Raw genomic sequence first — 22,098 nt, forward strand, 5'->3', positions numbered from 1 at the left:
AGAGTTCAAATCCTTCTATCAAAAATAATCCAACTGTAGAGGTGCCTGGGTGGCTCAGTGGGTTAAGGCCTCTGTCTTCTGCTTAGGTTATGATCCCGGGGTCCTGGGATCAAGCCTTGCATCAGGCTCTCTGCTCAGCAGGGAGCCTGTTTCTTCCTCTCTCTTTGCCTCCTCTCTGCCTACTTGTAATCTCTGTCTGTCAAATAAATTAAAAATCTTTAAAAATAATCAACTGTAAATGCAAAATTTTAATACTTCAACACACATGGGGCGGGCGCAGTATCATAACTTTTCTTAACTTCCCTATCCTCTCTTCTCCTTCAGTGCTCCTCAGGATTTTCCCTTCAGCTCCACCCTGACCCCTTTCCTTCCTTTTTCCCTCACTCTCCTGCCACGTCAGGCGCTGAGGGAGGCTGACCTTGGTTTAAAGCAGGGAATAATGCTCCATGCATCATTTCAAACTGCCCCCCCCCACCACCAACCAGGTCCATCTCCTTTTTGCCTGTGAGGCATCTCTCTGCTCACCTCAGCAAGTTCATGTTCCCGAAGTCTTGGTGGAATCTGTGGAAACTGAATGATGCCTTCATGCTGGCAGGCGTAGGAGAAGTCCTGACAAGTATCATGTTCTTGATGACTGACCTGAGCTATGTCTAGAGGGGAGCTGCCAAACAACTGGGAATCTTCCTCCTGGGCAGATCCAGGGAATGCAGAGTCATCATCTTTGTCATCTTTCTGATTTTCTAGAAATGTCTCAAGCTTTTGTACAAGACTGTCTAGCTTACTGATAGTCAGTTTTCTGTTCTCTTCAGGGTACTTGTTGATCCACTGATTGCTTCCAGTTAGGTCCCAACTAGCTACGGAGCCTGAATTGTTTGAGCCCACATCAACATCCCAGGCCAGGGTGATGCTGAGTTTGCAGAACTGCTTTGGGTCGTCCCGAATCTGGTCTTGTCTCCTCAGGAGTCTGCCTGTACTCTCTGTCCTCCATGTCCCTTGGATAGGAGGGACAAGGATTGGAAGACTCTTGGGAGACTTGTCTTCCCAGGAGATGGTGTTTTCATAGGAGAAGGTGTCCTCGGAGGGGAAATAACCCACGGAGAGACTCAGGTTTGATTGCGAGCTGCAGTCTGTGCTGTCTGATCGGTCGCTGCTGCAGGTTGTGTGCGCCATGGAGTTCAGGGACTCATTCTCAGGTTTCCCTCAACTCAGGAATCTTCAAAAGAAAGAAAAAACTTGGTGGGATTGGGGAGAAGAAGGAAGTCACAGTATTTAAGCAGTAATGTTATTCATTCCTTTTTCGGTTTGTTACTATGCCATTCTGGTAGTTCATCCAATTTTTGTATTCCTTAAGGAAGGACAAAAAAAGCTACCCCCCTCCCTTGAAAAAATGCCTTTCTTTGTGTGAAAACCCTCTCAGCTAATCCTCTCCACCTGCTACTGCTTGTCTTCTGTCTTGCTGCAGTTGAAACAACTTGCGTTGCAAAAGAAAAAAATGATCATCGTTTAAAATTTGAAAAATGCAGAAAAGTATGAAGGTGAAATTAAATACGCTTATGATCGTACTGTCCAGAGATATGGATAACCATCCCTGGAAAGATTTTGGTGGATTTCCTTTTCTTTTTCTTTATATGTACATATGTGTGTACCTGTGTATTTGTACATATACATACACATACCTGCATATGTGTGGGTGTCACATCAGCTGTTGATCACTCTCTTTTATGGCATACCCTACAGTAAACCTGTACATGGCTCTTTTGTCATTTTTAATGACTTTCTGATTGATGACCATTAAGTGGTTGTTACTGTTTTAATAAGTCTTGAATAAACCCCCTTATCAATAAATCCTTGTGTCTCCCTCTATATATATATCTGTGGCTTTGATGGATCAAAGATCACAGATAAATTGGAGTTGGTATCAAATTGCTTTCCAGAAAGGTTATAGCCATTTAGATACCCATCCTCCCACCATCTGTTGGCATTTTTTAGTGCAGCTTTTTCTGTGATGCCCCAGTAGGTGTGTGGGGGTGGAAGAAATACACACACACACACACACACAGTCACGCCGTGCTCTGGCGGCTGCCCACATGAAAAAGGCGCTGCCAGCTCCTGGGCCATAAACTGGGGATGTTAGAAATCCTTCAGATCCTGACTCACAGTGACTAGAAGTCCAACTGCCAGAGGTCTCTGTTCTGGGACTGTTGGTTACTATGGCAACACAAGGACCCAAGTTGGAGTCAGAAATATGGGAAGAGAAAAAAAAAGTGATAGAAAGCCACAAGAGCTATCCTTTTGCCTCCCCCCGATTCTGTGCTCATCCTGTCTGGGTCTGAAGAGGATCCCCCCTGAGGGTGGAAGAGCAAATGCAATGGCGGTTCCTTCCCTCCTGTCACGTGGGTATGGAAGATGGCTCCTGCCTTAAGGGAGTGTAGAGCTTATTTGGTGAGACAAACGTAAACAGTTTGTTATAGGACAGAACGGTAAGTGTAACAGCAGGACTTAAAAAACAATGTGGGAGAACGAAAGGAGGTTCCTCAGGCAGCCACGGTGAGACTGGGGTGGAGATATCAGGAAAGGCCTCCTGGAGGAGATTACGTCCGATCTGAGTATGTATAAGTAGAAGTTAGTGAAGTAAAAAGGCTCAGGAGGAAGCACCTGGGTGGCTCATTTGGTTAAGCATCTGACTGTCTTCATTTTTGGCTCAGGTTGTAAGATCAAGCCCTGTTGTAGGGCTCTGCGCTGAGTGTGGAGCCTGCCTAAGATTCTCTGTCTCCCCCTCCCCTCTCCCCCTGCTTGTGCTGTTTCTCTCACTTTCTTAAAAAGGTGATAGAAGGGTTGGGGGAGAGGTCCTTTCCAACAGAGGGGACAGCCTGAGCAAGGACACCCAGGTGAAAAACAGCTGATTGTGTGGGGAGATCAAGCTTGATGAGGTAAATTGGGATCAGGGAGATCATGAAAGGGTTTCCACTCCTGTTAGGGAGCTTAGACTTTTATCTTGTAAGACTGTACTCAAGATAGTGGTATTCATTTATAAGGCAGTCTTCCAGGCAATTCAAAATATATTGAAATACTTGGCACGATTAAAACAAAACTTAACAATGGACTTGGCAGCGTGGATGTTATTGGTGGACTTCTATGACAATGGAATCGGTAGGTTTGCGTGGGGTTGAGAAATGAATGAGAGGAAAGGAAGCGAGAGCAGTGAATATAGACTATACTTTAGAAATATCTGAATAAGAAAGTAAGAGGAGGAAACTTAGTCAAGGTTAGTTTCTGCACCAAATCCCCAAATAATAAAGGAGCAAGGAATCAGTACGGGGGGGAGAGTTTCAAAATATGAGATTGGCTGCTGCTTTTGAAGAGGATAAGGGTGGGACTCCTGGCATGGTTAGAGGGACAGGCTTGTTATACCCTGATACTGGAAGGAAGAAAGTGAAGATGGATATAGAGAAATTTGTAAGAATGCAGTGCTGAGGACCTCCCTTTTCTTCTTCAAGTTTCCCAGCTAGGCTTTTGTCTTATTGCAAGGGTAAGCCTGCATTTTACACCAATTCTGTTAACTGAATCTTTGTCCAGTTCTGTTAAGTGCCTCCAGTAACATAAGATGTCTTGGTTCTTCTAGAACCAAGCCCTCCCACTTCCCAGACTGCTCTTCCCTTAACCACTGTTGTGAACCCTTCCCTTTCTAATGGCATCATGAAATTATTTGGGAATTGGTCAGATCATAGCCCCACAGTGATCCAATCTGGTCACTCTGCCTTCACTGCTGTATTGTTCTCAGTGGGTAAACCATAGGTGGGGGTAGTAAATCTTTAATTGTTTCAAAACTCTTGTTTCCAAATGTGCAATTCTGAGGATAAATGTGGGTCATATAGGATCAAGGGCTCTTAGCTGCATAGACTAAACCAAAAAACCTTTTCTATAACAAAGTCATCCTGCAAACTAGCAACCTCCAGTCTGGTGTAAACTGTGAGGCTGTACAATTCTGCTTTTTGGTCAGTTCAGTGATTTCCAGGAAGGGACTAGGGCACCTACTCAGTTTCTTAGAGATAAAGCCCATGTGTAGTTTGAACAAGTATATTCTTAAAATAACATTGCTTAGATTTGCTTTTGGTCCATTTTGTAAAAATGTCAAGTTTTAAATAGCATTAAGAGAAACCATAAGGTTTTTATATTTATCAAAAAGAGGCATGAATTTAAACACACACACTCTAGAAAAAAGCCAAAAAATACAAGTCTACTTAAAAGAACCTCAACTCATTGGAATCTATCCATTACTTAAGATCCTTTCTAAATATTTTTCTTCTTTATTTCCATTTAACAAGATTACATTTTTAAAAAAGATTTTATTTATTGGAGAGTGAGAGAGAGCTTGTGTGCATGCTTATGAGCAGGGGAAGGGTCAGAGGGAGAAGCAGACTCCCCGCAAAACAGGAAACCTGACTCAGGGGCTCTGGGGGCTCAATACCAGGACCACGAGATCACCATCTGGGTCTAAGACAGACGCTCAACCCACTGAGCCACCCAAGTGCCCCTGATGAGATTACATTTAAAGCCTGCTGTGCTTCAGGTTTTTAACTATTGCTCAGGTTTAAATTTTAGGTTCTGCTAAATAAGACTTTTTAGGCAATTCTGTTTCAGGTGATGGAGTTGGGGGAAAAAACCATATCTCCTACCCAACAGCTGCAGGTGATCACAACTCCCATGAGTGACTGGGGACCTAGATTAATTCCACTGGGGCGTGGAATCAGGACCTACAGTCTCCCTAGCATTTATTGAGCATTTACTACATGCCAGGTCCTGTGGATGTGGCATAGGCACACAGGCATTTTCTGTGTGCGTGTCTAATCCTCACAGCAAACCAATCGGCTGAGTATTGTTATTTGTTCGTTTTACAGTTGAAGGAAAAAAGGCATGAGCAGTTATATAACTTGCTGACATTCCAAGATCATAAACCCTAGAACCTGGATTTGAACAGAGGAAGTCTGGGTCTAAAGCCCCTACTCCTACCCTCTCCATGCTCTTGTCTCTCAGGGGCTGACTGCCTCCCTTCTCCCTAGAAGATCCCTAGGAGAGTTGACCCAGCCCAAAAGCAAACCCATGTTCCACTGTTTCTTTGAAAGAAGCCACTTTGAGTGGAGCTGTGTGTTCTAAGAGACAGCAGAAGGTGTGTGGTACATGGGAATGGCCCAGAACAGTGGTGTCCACATTTGTGGTGGGCCAAAAGACTTAAAATGGGTGTCCACCTTCCTCTTTGGCATAATGAGACCTAAATCACTCTGCTCTGGCTTTTTATAAAATTCCCTGTGACTGCCTTCCAGAGCACTGGGAACCTAGAAAAGCATTTGTGAGTAGCTTTCTTTCAATGAAGGTGAGGGAAAAGCTGTGGTACCATTACCCATGGAAATGGAACGCTTTGAACTAAATATAAACATTTAAGTTGGAAAAAAATTATTTCCCAGCCTAAACCACCAACATTTAGAGTGATCCTGAAGATAAAAAGTTTCAAATGGGGGAAGCCTCAGAAAAGATTTGAAAGTTTATTTATATACTGTTCTCTCTCTCCATATTTATATATACAAGTGCAGTTGACATTTGAACAACACATGGCTTAAGGTACTGAGTGCCCCCGCCACAGGTGAAAATCTGAGCATAACTTCTGACTCCTCAAAACTTAAATACTAATAGCCTTAGGAGCTGTTACATTGTATTGGGAGAAGAAATCCATGTATAAGTTCAAAGCCATGTTGTTCAAGAGTGAGCTGTGTGTGCATAAACATGTATATTTCATTTGACTATACAACTCCAATAGTGAAAGTCTCTGAAACTCACGTTCTCTCTTGTCCCAGAATAATAGGGCATTGTTTGATATATATATAGATTTCATTCCACTATCTTATTTCTGAAGAAGCAATGACCTAGAACCTCTTTAGGATGCCATACTGAGCAGTGTAGTTCATTCTAAAAGAGGACTCAGGGGGCGCTTGGGTGGCTCAGTGGTTTAAGCCTCTGCCTTCAGCTCAGGTCATGATCTCAGGGTCCTGGGATCAAGCCCCACATCGGGCTTTCTGCTCAGGGGGGAACCTGCTTCCCCCTCTCTCTCTCTGCCTGCCTTCAGCCTACTTGTGATCTCTCTCTGTCTATCAAATAAATAAATAAATAAAAATCTTTAAAAGAGGACTCAGCTTTCACCTGGAATAAGATATCAGAAATAAGGGATTTTGGGTTCTTATTAGCTTGTGTTAATGATGGTCAAGCTTCTCTTGAGTCAGTTAATCTGAATATAAGCTGGCTCATCATCACCTTTTCTCTTGAAGTAAAATCATAAGACTTCTGAGATTTTTTGAATTTTTAAATTTTTTAAAAAGATTTTTATTTATTTATTTGAGAGCCAGAGGGAGGTGGGGGAGAGAAAGAGCAGACTCCTCACTGAGCAGGGTATCCCAACACGGCTAGATCCCAGGACCGTGGGATCACCACCTGAGCTGAAGGCAGATGCTTAAGTGACTGAGCCACCCAGGCGCTCCAAAAAATTTTTTAAATGATAGTATGTCATGAATTTACAATGTTTTAGGCCTGAAGCTAGTGATAATGATAACTTTAAAAATTGGAACACTTCCTAAAATCCACTTGGCTTGATGGGATTTGGAACCTAAATATGCAGGAAGTTTTAATTTGGAAGTTAAGCTACTGTTAGGGTTAATTTTGTATATTGTCTTCACTGAACCACAGGGTACCCAGATATTTGATTAAATATTTTTCTGGGCCTGTTTGTGGAGGTGTTTCTAGATGAGACTAACATCTGAATGGGTAGACTGGGGAAGGCAAGTAGCTTTCCCCAGTGTGGGTAGTCTTCACCCCACTCTTTTAAAGTCCTGACTAGAACAAAAAACTGAGTAAGGAAGAATTTGTTGTGACTGTCTTTGAGTGAGGACATTGGTCTTCCCTTGCCCTTGGACTCAGACTGGAATTGATTCTCTCAGTTCCCCTGGTGTTCTCAGGCCTCTGGCCTTGGACTGAAACTATGCCACTGGCTCCCCAGCTTTCAGGTGGCAGATCTTGGGCTTTTCAGTCTCCATAAATGCATAAGCCAATTCCTGATAATAAACGTGTGTGTGTGTGTGTGTGTGTGTGTGTGTGTTATGTGTGTGTACACATACACATATACATATATTTACTATTGGTTCTGTTTTTCTGGAGAACCCAGTCTAACATAGCTGCTTGTTTTTTATCTTTGAAATTATGAACTATTTTAACAATAAAAAAGTTATCACAAACATTGTCATATGATGCACTAGGTACTCAGCATCATTTCTGTGGTAGTCCTGCCCATAATCCATAATCACAGCCTGAGAATGAGACAGTGTCAGCCAAACCCCTGTTGTGAACCATTCAGCGAAATAACTGACAAGTGTCAAGGTCATAAAAGACAAGGAAAGGCTGGCTGCAAAGCTGTCAAAGACTACAGAACACGGAGGGGGGGCATCTGGGTGGTACAGTTGGTTAAGAGTCTGACTCCTGGTTTCAGCTCAGGTTCTGATCTCAGGTTGTGAGGTCCAGCCACCTGGAGACCCATGGGCTCTGCACTCAGGGGGGAATCTGCTTGAGATTCTCTCTCTCTCTCCCTCTGCCTCTCTCCACTCCAAAGTAAAGAAATACATTTTTTTTTAAAGTACTGAGGGATTCTGGGTAGGATCCAAGAATAGGTAAAGAACAGTAATGGAAAAAGTAGAGTGATTTCAACATGTTCCTTATTTTAATTAATAGTTTTACAATAGTATTATATCGAAGTTCATTTCCTGATCTCAAGATGTTGATATTAGAGGGAGTGGGTGGAGGAATGTGTGGATACTGTGTTTGCAACTTTTCTCTAAGTGTAAAATACGGTCAAAAAGAAACATTTTTAAGAGAATACATAAAAATATAGTAAATAATGTAAGAAACACCTATATACTTAAAACTCATTTCAGTCAGGTCTTAACAGTTTGCCATGTTTAATTTTTAGATTTATTTTATAATTTTATATATATGAGAGAGAGAGAGTACAAGCTGGGGGAGAGACAAAGAGAGAGGGAGAAGCAGGCTCCCCGCTGAGCAGGGAGCCCAACGCGGGGCTCAATCCCAAGACTCTGGTATCATGACCTGAGCCGAAAGCAGATGTTTAGACTGAGCCACCCAGGCACCCCTAATTTTTTAAAAAGAAACAAAACATTCTAGATAAAACTTAAAACCCTTTGTATTCCTCCTTTTCTCTCCTACCCCACTTCTCCCATGGTCACTCTCTTCAATTTGATGTTTATTTACCTTAGACATCTTTTACTATCAACTTTACATGTTAATATGTTGCTTAATTTTTGGAGACAGAAACCATTGTAAGTATGAATTTAATTTCAATACTACTGAACTGTACACTAAAACATGGTTAAGATGGTAAATTTTATGATGTGTGTATTTTAACACCGACACAGACACACACACACACACATATGTTGGGGGGGGGGGGAACCCAGTGTAAGTAAACTATAAGAGATGTTCTTTAGAAAATGGCAAGTCCCCTTATTCCTATAGCTTGTTTTGTTTTATAAGAATTATTGTGACAAGGGCATCATTCTTCCAAATCAAATTCTTAGCTGAAATATTTAGTGTCTGTTTTTGGGGGATGGGGAGTGGACACCGTACAGTTTCCTATGCTGTAGTTATAGGTTTATTCCCAAACAGACAAGACCTTATCGAAGCTCATGGACCTCATTAAAGGAGAATGGTGTTTTGGTGTAAAGCAAAGTTAAATATTATGAAGCCTTTACCTATGCTATATACTCTGCTAGGGCTTTCACAGGCTTGTTCATTTAATTTCCATGACAGCTGCCCAAGTTGTGTATTTTTATCCCAATCTTAACTTCTGGTGCAGTTCAGATTACCCAGATCTGCCTTCAGAGTCCAGAGGTCCTCTGGAGGTGGGCTGCTGAGAACTAGCCTCAGCCGACTTAGTCGTACACTGTGGGCTGATACAGCTAGTGGACAATCGCAGTAGATGAGAGCTGTAGGTCTCCCATGTGCAAGCATTTAATAGCAAGCAGGCACAAAATCTGTGCCCAGCCCTCCTTCGTAAGCACCATAACTATGCCATCCGACAGAGTAGTTACCAGGCACAGGCGGCCATTCAAATTCAAATTAAATTAATAATTTGGTTCTTTGGTCACACCAGCCAAATTTCCAGTGCTCTGTGACTGCCTGTACCTAGTGGCTAGCTTATCACAGGGCAGACAAACATTTCTGGCATTGCAGCAGAGTTCTGTTGGACAGAGCTGCCCTGGAAGGTCTTTAACGCTGTGTCCTTTGTGTATTTGAGTAGCACTCCGAACAAAATGTTTCATTAGAGGCAGATGGGACCATAGCCTAGAATCAGGATTTGACTTTTCTGTCAGGATCAGGTGAGAATATTTTTTTCCAGAGCATCTAGAAAGATGACTGGTGGCAGTCTTCAGCAAGGGCACCATTTTGAAAGGTTTGGACAGCTGGGTTGGATAGTTCTTATGCCCACTTCAGCATAAACAGAATATATCTGTATGATACTTACAGACCACAATGAACACCATTTCATTGATGAAAACTCATTTGTGGCCACCATTATACTAAGCAGCAACCCTCTGGTGTTCAGCAGATAATTGGCTTTATTTTCTGTTTACACGAGCTTTTTTTTTCTTTTTTTCCTTCTTTCTTTCTTTCTTTTTTTTTTTTTTAAAGAAAGGTAGAGAGGTGGAGATGTTGGGGGAGGAGCAGAAGGAGAGAGATTCCTAAACAAGCTCCACACCCAGTGCAGAGCCCAACACGGGGCTCGGATCTCAAGACACTGAGATCATGACCTGAGCCAACCAAAATCAAGAGTTGGATGCTTAACCGACTGAGCAACCCAGACACCTCTACATGAGCTTTTGATTAGTCATTCAAATGCTAACTGCGCCAGAGTATAGGTTAAAAATAATAATCCCTTTTGTGTCACAAGTGCCTAGGTTGAAGTATTTTTAAAAATAGCAGGCACCGTAACAGCCTGTGTTTGTTCTGTCATTCAGTCCTTCCAACAGCCCTTCTCATACACATTGCTGATATTAACATCATTTGGGGCTGGCTTTAATTCCCCAGGGGCCCGTGGCCAGACTTTTGCATGATGGAGACAGTTGCTTCTTTATTTGAGAACTAAATGAGCATTATTTATGCAGTTACCAGACATGCATATAGCCTGTCTTGTTTTATCTCCTAATGTCGGGTCTTATACCTATTTTAGGCCAAGACTGGTAGTGCCTTACACAACACCAAATGTGGGGAATCCACAGTCTTCTCCTAGCTCTCTGTTAAAATACTCCCTCTACTCTTCTGTTTTTATCAATTTAACAACTAGGTGCCTACCAATTGAGTGCCTGTCCAATTCCAGGTCACTTCTAGCAACAGCAAATCCATTTTTAACTTGGCTCTGCATCATCTACAAAATAGAGATAATACTTTGCTTGTAGAGTTTTGGTAATGATTAGAGATTATATATGTGGAATGCATGGTAAATGGTTTATTTTTATTTCATAGTTAAGGAAATTGAAACTACTTCCTGTTTCATTGGCACTGCTTCTCTGGAGAATACGTTTTTATTTTAAAATTTCAAACATAGGGGGCGCCTGGGTGGTTCAGTGGGTTAAGCCTATACCTTTTCTGCTGAGGTCATGGTCTCGAAGTCCTAAGATGGAACCCAACATCGGGCACTTTGTTTGGCAGGGAGCCTGCTTCCCCCTCCACCCGCCCCGCCTCTCAGCCTACTTATAATCTCTCTGTCAAATAAAAATCTTTAAAAAAATTTTTTTTTTCAAATGTAGGGGTGCCTGGGTGACACAGTTGATTAAGCGTCCAAGTCTTGGTTTTGGCTCAGGTCATAGTCTTAGGATTGTGGGGACTGGGCCCCAAGTCTGGTGCCACTTGCTCAGCGAGGAGTGTGCTTGTCCCTCTCCCTCCCCTTCTGTGCCTACCCTCACTGCTCATGGGTGCTCTCTCTCTAAAATAAAATCTTTAGAAAGAAATTCAAGCATAAACTTATTTCCAGCTCTGATTGTGTATCAGAATCATGTGTGCACTTAGTGATTATACTGGTGTTTGTATGATTATCTGACCATCTCCTTCCCCTAGGCTGGATCCCCGCAAGAGAAAGGTGGAGCCTTGTGGTTGTCAAGCAGTGTCTCTGTCTCCCAGCTTGGTGCCTGGTCTGTGAGCCTCTCCAGGATTCTGACGGTCCTAAGGGACCACCACAGTTCTCATCCTTTCTGTGTTTCATGTGGGCACTGCACTGGAGGCTTTCCATTTCTAGTCCATTTTCCAGTCAGGGTAGAAATGTGTGGAAGGGATCCATCCCTTCAGGGTTAAGCAGAGACCTGGCAAAATGAATCCCAAACAATCTGGACATTTAGTTTTTGCTTTGCCATTAATCTGAATTGGCAGTTGGTTCTCTTGGTGGAGAGAGTTTTTCACAAGAAATCTATGGGGTGGAGGATGGGGAGAATGTAGACTCTGCAGGTGCTTTTAGTTATCTCAGAGGAAACAAGAAACTTCAGAGCCTAGTTGGCATTTTACTGCAGTTCCCTAAAAGACTTGTAATAAAATGCTCAAAATGCAAAGATTTTGTTCTGGTTCTCTGGGGTGTTGCAAAGGGAAGGTGCAGGGGACAGTCCAAATGAGATATAGAAATCTAGGAAGATGTGCTCAAGGTTGATAACCCCAAGAGATCAGAGGTAGACTAGCATGCAGCTCCCAAACTCACCCGATGGGAGAAAATATGCATAGGAGGTAGCCTACACTATTTTCCTTAAATTCTGGGAAATCAGAAAGATGGTATGTTGTAACTGAAGAATGAATAAAGAGTACATGTGGATAGAAGCAGAAGATGTGAATACCTATTATAAACAATGATTAATTTCATTTTAATTAGAAGGGAATTAGAAGAAAAGCAGAATGTGAATAGGTGAGCCTAGGGTGAGGGCTGGGGAGAGATACAGCTTGGATGTCCTGCTGCCTCTGGCCATTATCATCAGTCATCACAGAGCTCCCACTGCAGGCATTGCCCATGGGCCAGAGCTTCCTGTCCTCGCTCCCCCTCCTACCTGTAAATGTTTTTACATGTCCGTCCAACCTTTTCTTAGCACAGACAAAGCTTTCTCTCCACTTCCCTAAAGCTAAATAAAATTAATCTACAGTAGGTTACCCACCTCTGGCTCAGATCTCTCTTGGCATCTTTGAGCAGAGCTGTTGTGTTTGCATGGTGGTCTCCATTCCATTATGAACCACTTGTGCGTGCCTCCATTGGAAGGCAGTTGGTTACCCACAATGGTGGTGGTCCTGTCAGCATTGGAACTGGTTAATGAAAATGACATTGGTTAATGAAAACTATAAGAAATGATCAGGCAAGGCATTTCCAGATCTTTTAAAGTTAAAAAAGGACTATTTTTAGAAAAACACAAGATGATTATGGAAAATTAGAAGATAGAAAACAAAAAGAGGATATATTTTTTAGAGACAACCAAAAGAAAGATTTCAGGATTAGAAATCAGATCAGTGGTTGCCAGGAGCTGGGAGTGGAAAAATGGTATCTATTGCAAAGGGAGGGGAGGGAGCTCTTTAGGGGCTGGAAATAATCTCTGAAGCACGGTCTAATAAAAATGTACCTTGAGGGGCGCCTGGGTGGCTCAGTGGATTGGGCCGCTGCCTTCGGCTCAGGTCATGATCTCGGTGTCCTGGGATTGAGCCCCGCATCGGGCTCTCTGCTCGGCAGGGAGTCTGCTTCCCCCTCTGTCTGTGCCTGCCTCTCTGCCTACTTGTGATCTCTCTCTCTGTCAAATGAAATAAATAAAATCTTTAAAAAAAAAAAAAATGTACCTTGAGCCACAAATACAAGTCAGTAACTTTTTTTTTTTTAAAGATTTTTATTTATTTATTTGACAGAGATCACAAGTAGGCAGAGAGGCAGGCAGAGAGAGAGGAGGAAGCAGGCTCCCTGCTGAGCAGAGAGCCCGATGCGGGGCTCGATTTCAGGACCCTGAGATCATGACCTGAGCCAAAGGCAGCGGCTTAACCTACTGAGCCACCAGGCGCCCCACAAGTCAGTAACTTTTAATTTTCTATAGTAACTTAATTTTCTAAGAGGCACAGCAAAAAAGGAAAAAGAAACAGGTAAAATTAATTTTACTATGTTAATATTTAACCCACTATATGTAAAGTATAATTTCACTATAAATTAATAAGATCTTTTGCTTTTTTTTTTTTTTTTTTTAAACCAAGTCTTTGAAGTCTGGTGTGTATTTATACCTACAGTACCTCTAATTTTAGGGGGAGCCACTCTTTAAGGGTGCAGTAGCCGCATGTGGCAACTTGGATGGGCAACACAGTTCACTGTTTTGGTGGTGGTCACACAACTGTGTACATTCATCAAAAACCATCCAATTGTATGCCTAAAAAGGGTGACTCTTCTGTATATAAATTGTACCTTGATTAAAAAAACAGACATTTTCCTGCTAGGCAGAATGAACCATGCAACTTCTTTTCATGAGCATCTATTAAAATTACTCTCTTAAAATGAATCTCAGAAATAGAATTTGGCAACTTTTTAAAAAATAAAAGTGAAGAGCATACATCAGAACCACCCAAGGCATGTATTCTCATAGATTTCAGATGAGTGTGTGTATGTGCCAGTTCTTCCATGACAAAGTTTAGAAAGAGTGAAAATTTAATTAGACAGTGCTGCAGTTTTAAAAAACAGATTTGCATGTGTTTGACAAGATCAACATGAGCACAGATTGTTTTGAGAAAGACCCTGGATGCTAATTCTAGGAAAGAGCTTGTTGTTTTCCCTTCTGTTTCATAGCTACTTCTCTTGCAGTAGTATTAAAAACCGCTTGTCTCCGGACGCAGTTCTGCTCCTCTTATATAACATGCTTTGTAGTAACTATTTTGACTCTGGATCTGCCTGCAGGCGTTTTTAGGGTGTGTGTGGGGGTTGGGGTGGAGCTCATGTACCCACTTGAGAGGAGGACGTTGTGGGGCAGTGGGTTGCGGGGGGAGCAAGTTCTATGTTCGTAACTCTAGCCAGGAAATATTTTTGGCTGTGCGACAATGTGTCAGTGGTTATAAATAATTTCATTTGCTATTTGGCAGCTATATTGGTGTTTTCTTTTTACACCTAAAATTCCGTGTTTAAATTTTGTCGAAGCTAATGTAAACATTCACAATTTAGAGTTGAGTAAGTCCAAGAGAAATAGGTGAAAAGGGTATCTTCTAAATGACCGTGTAAAGCTCCGATATCTGGTCTGAAAGAGATAAAAGATATAATTCATTAGGTCTGAAAAGCAAATTCTGTACATGTAGGCTGGGGAAGACACACTGATAGTATACAGAGAGCACCAAGTGTGATGTTGCTTTAAAATTCTAAAAATCTGCGGAATGCATTTAGGAAGTGGACCATGGGTCAGGAACCAAATAAGCTCTTCTCATTTTGTTTCAATTTAGTTCAGTGTCCTGTGCTCAAGAAGCTGTTAATTTAAGTCTGTAGTTCTCAAGATAGCAGTTCCTCTACAGCAGCACCGAGCAAACTTCGGTGTGTGTTGAAAATGCGTAGCACAGTATATCCTGAAATACTACATTGGAAACTAATGAGGTACTCCACGGTGATTGGCATAACATAATAAAAAAAGAAAAGAAAATGCCTAGCCCTGTGCCCAGAAATTTCTAGTTTAAGAGACTAGAAACGGAGCTCAGTATTGTACTCTTGCATTGTCCTTGCAGTAGACTCCACCTCGAGACACACTGATTTAGACCAGCCACTAGACTTTCAGTAGGTTTTCTCTGTATATTAGAGACTGGTGGCTCCAAATGAAAGGCAGGTCCCTGCTGGGGACGTGCTGTAGCTCCCAGCACGAGGCAGTGTTCTGGGGGTACAGCCAGTATGGAATGAAGGAACTCGGAGCAGGAGGGCAGGGCCACCATCAGTTGACTCAATGACACAGGCAGGATTCAGATTGGAGGAGATGAAGCTGGGTGTCCAGACACCTTGAAGGAGATAGCGTGGCAGTCAAATGAGGAATGATGTCACCTGGGGAAGGAGCTTTACCTAGACAGAGACTGAAGTTTTGGAGTTGGGAGGAAATTTTAACAGGAAAAAATAGATTATGGGCATTAGGAAGTAGTCGTGAAGGAAATGTGATTGATAGTTGTCCATGGTTCCTAAACTTGGGTGTGCATTAGAATCAGAGGACTTGTTAAAGGACTTGTTAAAGCCCAGAGGACTTGTTAAAGCCCTGAGTGCTGGGTCCCACCCTCACAATTTCTGAATCAGTAGGTCTGGGGTAGGGCCCGAATATTTTAATTTCTCACAGCTTCCCAAGTTCTGCTCATGCTGCTTCCTCTGGGGACAATGCTCTGAAACTCAACTGTGCTTAATGAATTTGGTAACTTAATCTATCAACATCTCATCAGTGAGGATTGGAACACATTGTGGGGGCAAGATGGAGGACAGGATGGTAGTCACAGTGTTTTGTGACCTCGAACTCCTACCAGGTAGGCTATCTTTTCTTCTGTTTCTTTTGAGATTTATTTACTCTCAGAGCAGCTGGTCCAACCAGAAATATTCTACAAGAATGCACTCATGGGGAATAATTTGAGAAGTATAGTCATATTTGAGTATGGCCAGAGTGCTTCTAAACTCTGATTAAAATTGTGTTTCTCAGATTTTATTAAAAAAAAAAAAAGTAAGTATGATATATCATGCTTTAGTACCAGTGTTTACTAGAAGACATAGTAGCCCACTGTCTTATGGAAGTCTCGACTCTTAAGAGTGAACTCATAAGCTCGATCCCTCAGACTTGCTTCTCCTCCAGTGCTCTTTGCTAACAGCTTCATCGTCTGCCCAGTTTTTCATGGCCCAGGCTGGAAATCATCCTGGACATCATTCCTTCTCTCCCTTTCACTTTTAGCCCTACATCCAGTCATTCGCAAAGTCCTGATGATTCCATCTCCCAGTGTGTACACCCCATTGGGACCACTTTGTCAACCAACTCTCACCTGTACCTTTCACATTCTCTCTCGCTCCATTCTGATTCATTGTCTACATGGGAGCCAGAGAGAACTTTCTAGAAACACAGATCGCATCAGGTCACCCCTATGGCTGAGACCCTTCAGTGACCTTCCTCTGTATTTAGGATAATCTTTAAATTGTCAAAATGGCCTCCGTCACCATCTCTAGCCTCATTTTGAGTCACACCCTCCTTGTTCTGTAAACTCCAGCCCTACTGACTATTTCACATTCTGAACTAAACATGTTTAAAATCATTGCCCTTTGCTGAGGTGACTGTGGACCTATATCCCTAGGGTAACCACAGAGAAGAAGGTGAATATGGTCCTAGTCCTGAGAGAGCTTTTGTGTAATTAGAAAATGGTGGCCCCGCAGGCAGATACAGCCTCTGGGCCGGAACAGACCAGATTTCAACCTCCACTTGCTAGGGCAGGGCACCCTGTGCAGATCACAACCTGCACAGTCAGAACAGTGACCCTGACTCAAGATGTCAGTTGGTTTGCCTCCAAATTAAAATAGGTCTGTATGTCCTATTTAGAAGCCGAGTCCTGGACATCTTCTGGAAATCCCTAAAAGCGTTATGATATAGTAATGATTGCAAATATGAGGACGCTTTTACCAGGAAAGCTATAGAAATTATTCTTTGCATGACTAGGGTAACATGTATGCGTCTTCCCAAGCTGGTGTGGCTGTCTCTGTGCTTGTTCATAGCTGTGTCTCATAGTTGAAGATCAGGAGTGATTTACAATCTAGAATGTCTTTGTCTGCTAGCCGGAGAAGCACAACATTCTTCCATATGGCATGTTTGCTCTTGTGAAAATGACTTGAAGTATTTGAGACCTGGCAGGAGAAGAAATGGGAGGGGACCTCGTTCTTGCTAGGCGTGAGTCATCTCATAAACATTTAAACTGAACATTTTATTAAGCAGTTCATCGTTGGCACAGAACGATTCATCAAACCTAGATCACTTTGATGTACATGTTAGATATCCACATGTCCTCTGCCAGGATCCTAGCATCAATCTCTCTCTGAGCAAACATGGAATAAATATCATTATGATAATTTTGCCTTTGATTTGAGGGCAGTTTGTTTCTTTTCTTCAAACTCTGTGTTGAATTTTTTTTTTATCTTGTCGTTTTACAGAATTATGGAAGTACCTAAGTATTATTGGGGTGAGGGAGGACTGTAAAAGAAAGCATGAAAGACAACCACATATATTCAGTACCTTGTCATTTTCGAACATTGATGGGCTCTCTCTGAGAGAGATCATTGCCAGGGCTCTCGGTAGGAATAAAATTTGAATCTGGGAGCAAATAATTGCTCTGTAAATATTTGTTATGGTATTGAAATTGCAAATATGCTGTATCTAATCGAATTAGCTTATCACGTTCATTACTGGGTCATAGGGACAGTTGATGACTGTTGTCACTGAAAAGACTAGAACATGGCCAGCCCATTGTTGCTCAGAAGACTCGTTCTTCAAGGTAGAGCTGCAGCTGGATTTTCCAGGCCGGTCATGCTCTAAACTCCACCTCATAGGGTGCCCTGTGCCTTTGTGATCATGGGTCATCTCATCCCTGGCAGTTGGCCAACCTGCTGCTCATACCACCCAGCTCCTCTTGTTAGGCCTCAGCCCCCCATAATTGTTTGCTAGGGCTGCCAAACACGGTACAATAAACGAGGTGGCTTGAACAACAGAAATCTATTCTCTCACAGTTCCGGAGGCTGAAAATCCAAAATCAAAGCTTTGGCAAACTTGGAGGCTCCTGAGGGCTGTGAGGGAAGGCGCTGTTCCAAGCTTCTCTCCTTGGCTGGTAGACAGCCGTCTTCTTATGTTTTCATATCATCTTCTGTCCCTGCATGTCTCTGTGTTCAAATATCCCTTTTTTAAAAAATTGGGATCCTAGACCTCGGGAATAGGACCCGATCTAATGATCCCATTTTAACTTGATTATTTCTGTAAAGACCTTATCTCCGAATGAGGTTGCGTCCTGTGGTCCTGGGGGTTAGGGCTTCAACATAGGAGTTTTGGAGGAGACACATTACAACCCATCACACCACCTATAGTTAAGCCTCCATATAAATTGGCCTCAGAAATCTAGCTGTACTTATTGTGGAATCTCCTATAAATCACCAAAAGAAACCTGTAAACAGCTGAATTTTAGTTCCTCTTTTTCCAGTCCAGCAGAGTGCCTTAATGTGGATGGCGGTGGTTCTGTAGTACACGGTGCTCTCCCTTCCATTCATTTCATGAGTCACTGGACCAAAGTGTTAGGTAAAGGAAAACCAATACGACAGCAGCATCTTTAGCTAGGGGGCTTCAGCCGCTGCCTTTCTGCCAGATTCCGTGACCTATAAAATGTCCCACCCGTTCCTCCTGAGGATCTAAGACAGAACACGTTGATGCGTAGTGTGTTTTTCCTTGACGCCTGGTTTAATTACACCATCTTTGCATATCCTTTAGTTTCCACATAAGCCTGGTTTGGCTGCATAGTTTTGACACTCACAGCTCTCCAGTGCTTTGGACTGACTGTTTATTCTGAGAGCTTGCAGCTGAATTTTCTGGCAAGTCGTTGTGGTACTATCTAGTGATTCCTTCAGAGATGGAGGTTTTTGAGCTGAAGGATGTCTTCCTTTTCTCCTCTGGGCCTTTCCCAGTTTCTGGAAGATCAAGGCATTGCCAGGCTTCTGTCTCCGCAGGCACCCAGCCCCTGTCATGTTTGTTTACCCCATCTGTATTTTTAGGTTTTCCCCGTTCCCCGTTCCCAAGCTTGTCTTGTTAGTATGACTGTTCTATACCTTCTTAGGCTTCTGGGCATGGAGTCATAACCCATACTTCGTTTCTCCTGGCTTAAGAGACCCAGGATGGATGGGAACTTGTCTCCCCTTTCTACTAAATGAGGTAGATCTTTTGTCCCTGCAAGTCTGTTCTAAAATACCAGCATTCTGTTGGTAAAACTCCATATCCTGCAGGAAGCAGTTTGGGGCTGGTTGGATACTGCATGGCATCATTGGTATCCATACTTCTATAAGCCGGTAGTAGTGTGGCAGCCACCAAGGTCAGAGGTCCTTTCTGACTATGTGAAAGGCTCTAGTAATCTTCACTATTAAGATGAAATCAAAAATTCCTTTTTTTTGGGGTGCCTGGGTGGCTCAGTGGGTTAAGCCACTGCCTTCAGCTCAGGTCATGATCTCAGAGTCCTGGGATCGAGTCCCGCATCGGGCTCTCTGCTCAGCAGGGAGCCTGCTTCCCTTCCTCTCTCTCTGCCTGCCTCTATGCCTACTTGTGATTTTTCTGTCTGTCAAATAAATAAATAAAATCTTTAAAAAAAATTCCTTTTTTTAAAGGACTAATTGATTTATTTTAGAGAGAGAGTGAGCAAGTACGGTGGGGTGGAGTTGGGGCAGCAGAGGGAGAAGGAGAGGGAATCTTCAGCAGCGTCCCCACTGAGTGTGGAGCCTGACATAAGGACATGGGGCTTGATCTCACGACCCTGAGATCATGACCTGAGTCAAAATCAAGAGTCGGATGTTTAACCAGCTGAGCCACTCAGGTGCCCTAAGGTGAAGTAGAAAATTACAAAAATTTTTCTAAATCCTAATACATATATTTCCTTGAGATAAGAGGTCAGTTCTCTCTTTTTTTTCTTTCTATAGCCAAGGGTCCTTTTTTCCTTCCTGTGCTCCCACCAGAGTGAATAACTTCTGAACTGGGAGTTTCTCACAGGTGAAGGTCCTTGGTCAGCTTAGGGATTGCTGCTGTGTTTTTACAAGTCTCTTTGAGAAAGGCATCTCTTCAGGGAATTCTCATGTGGAATTGGAGCAAGCATACGTGTCTTTACTCCACCTGACCTCTTGGTGTTTAAAAAAAAAAAAAAAAGATTTAATGAATGAGAGTCATTTTCTCTGCCATCCTCATGAGGGATGGGTTTCTTGGCTGAAACCATTTTTTTTTTTTTTCCTTGTTTAACTGAACAAGAAACAGTAAATACATCAACCCTCTCAGCTAGCCTTTGAAATGGTGATTTCTATTCTAGAAGTTTGTCTGTGACTGGTTTCTTTTTCTTCATGGAGCCTGGAGCCAATGTCATACCCAAGCAAAGGAAGGCCTAGAACCTCATCTTTCCAGAGGCAACCATGTACCTTGAGAAGCAGTCCTAGATTTGGATCATTCCAGTGCCAAGAACCAGAACGTCTTTATGGCTATAGTTGGTTGCTTCCTGATTGCCATGCCTGGCCTCCCATTGGAGGAAATTCCAGAGACTCCCATGAAGCCCTAGAGAGGAGCCTTAACTTCCCAGCGTCTGCCTGGTAACCTGATGGTTCTGGTATTTGACCTCTTCAGAGAAGACAAGCCTAGGAGATCCTCCATGAATTCCAGTTTCCCAGTGGACTAAAATACTCTCTCCAGGGACAAGGATGTTTTAAATATTTCATTTAGAGATCTGTAGTATCAGGTAGTAGTCCTTTTGGCCCTTGGCATCAGTCCTCTGGGCTAGTTTTCCACTTTGGCTTATAGACTAACCTCACTCCACAGGTCTAAGGCATTTCAAGCGGCCACTGAGGTTTCACTTCTCTTTCTATTCCCTCGTAAGATATTTTCACAGAGATTTATCTCTGGCATGTACTTCCTAACCTCCTTTTGCTTCTTGACTACACTTGGGGTCCCCAGCAAGTCAAGAAAAACTCAGGAAACTCCTGAACAGTGACAGTCCCGTACAAATGAGAGTCTGGGGTCATGTCAGTGGTAGAGTCTGCATTAGCTATTAGCGAACTTCTCTCTTTTTCCTGTCAGAGTCCTCAGCCACTACTGTTCCAGTTGTCGCAGTTGGGCAAGCATTTAATAAAAGTTATTTTCTGCTTTCCATTCTCCTTTTTCTTTTCTTTTCTTTTTTTCTTTTAAAGATTTTATTTGTTTATTTGAAAGACAGAGATCACAATTAGGCATAGGGACAGGTTGGGGGGGAGGGGGAGCAAGCTCCCTGCCGAGAAGAGAGCCCAGTGTGAGGCTCAATCCCAGGACTTTGGGATCATGACCTGAGCTGAAGGCAGAGGCTTAACCCACTGAGCCACCCAGGTGCCCCCATTCTTCTTTTTCTTCCCTATTTTACTCTTTCCTCCCTCCTTTTCATTTTTCCTTCCCTTTTTACACTCTTATTTCCATGGTTTTTAAGCATAATGTGTAAGGTAGGAGATTTTTTCCTGGGGTGGCGGTCTGTCATGAGAATATATTTATGGAACCAGTGAAGGGTGCTGAGCTCTTCATAAAGATCAGGTCAGCAGAAGGGGCATACACAAGAGGTTCTCAGTGGATACCTGCCAGGGGCAGAAATCATAGTTACATATGCACTATTTATTGGATCTTTAAAATACAGGAGGCCCACGCACAAGGCACATCACACACATCTTGGCAAATCATTTTCTAAACTGTGCAAACTCAAAGAGCTCTTGTTTTACACTGAAAAGATCCCAGGCCTGTGCCCTCGTGGTGGAAATTAAGGGAGGACATGGGACTTCTGTCACCTTTGGCAGCAGTAGGATTCTTTTATTTCATGAAATAAATGAGACCACCAGGGATGGTGTTTGGTTTTTGGTTTTTTTTTTTTTTTTTTTATCCCCTCAGTTTAGTTGCATTGTACCCATATTCTATGGAATCTCACTTATACTCTGATAAAAGGCGATTTTTCTGTCTTTGTTTTCAGCCTTTTTAATTTTTTGCTGAGGTATAATTGACCACAACATTATATTAGTTTGAGGTATACAACATGGTAGTTCAGTATTTGTATGTATTGTGAAATGATCATCTTTTAGCAACTTTCCAGTATGCAATATAGTATTATTAACTATAGTCATCATGCTGGCCATTGCATTTCCATGACTGACTTATTTTGTAACTGGAAGTTTGTACCTTTTGACCCATTTTGAAAGCCCATCCCTCAACTCCTTGCCTGTGGCAAACACCAATCTGTTCTCTATATCTTCGAGCTTGGTTTTTGTTTTGTTTT

The 22,098-nt window shown here is 42.6% G+C and overlaps 2 protein-coding genes across 10 annotated transcripts in view; one reads left to right on the forward strand and one right to left on the reverse strand.

The window, feature by feature from the left end:
- The window catches only part of PPFIBP1 (PPFIA binding protein 1), a 177,583-nt gene that overhangs the window by 81,599 nt on the left and 73,886 nt on the right, over positions 1-22,098 (forward strand). The window contains exon 1 of one of the 9 annotated variants that reach the window (XM_059187568.1): positions 2,262-2,397. The exons of 5 other annotated variants lie outside the window; for them this stretch is intronic. In XM_059187568.1, the coding sequence (XP_059043551.1) occupies positions 2,369-2,397 (29 nt within the window). In that variant the 5' untranslated portion in view covers positions 2,262-2,368. Of the gene's footprint in view, positions 1-2,261; positions 2,398-2,461; positions 2,481-22,098 lie in introns of those variants that run through there. 3 more of the 9 variants (XM_059187570.1, XM_059187579.1, XM_059187577.1) reach the window with 3 other exon arrangements.
- On the reverse strand, positions 261-2,338 carry C8H12orf71 (chromosome 8 C12orf71 homolog). The gene is made up of 2 exons (XM_059187606.1): positions 1,677-2,338; positions 261-1,213 (listed from the first exon to the last, which is right to left on the reverse strand). Exon 2 carries the CDS (start codon positions 1,168-1,170, stop codon positions 457-459), a length of 714 nt encoding a protein of 237 aa, XP_059043589.1. The 5' UTR covers positions 1,171-1,213; positions 1,677-2,338; the 3' UTR covers positions 261-456.

Source organism: Mustela lutreola, chromosome 8 (genome assembly GCF_030435805.1).
Source record: "Mustela lutreola isolate mMusLut2 chromosome 8, mMusLut2.pri, whole genome shotgun sequence".
Taxonomy (NCBI): domain Eukaryota; kingdom Metazoa; phylum Chordata; class Mammalia; order Carnivora; family Mustelidae; genus Mustela; species Mustela lutreola.

Bases quoted from the DNA above. Each gene is read 5' to 3' on its own strand.
- C8H12orf71 (XM_059187606.1), bottom strand. From the start codon at position 1,170: ATGGCGCACACAACCTGCAGCAGCGACCGATCAGACAGCACAGACTGC.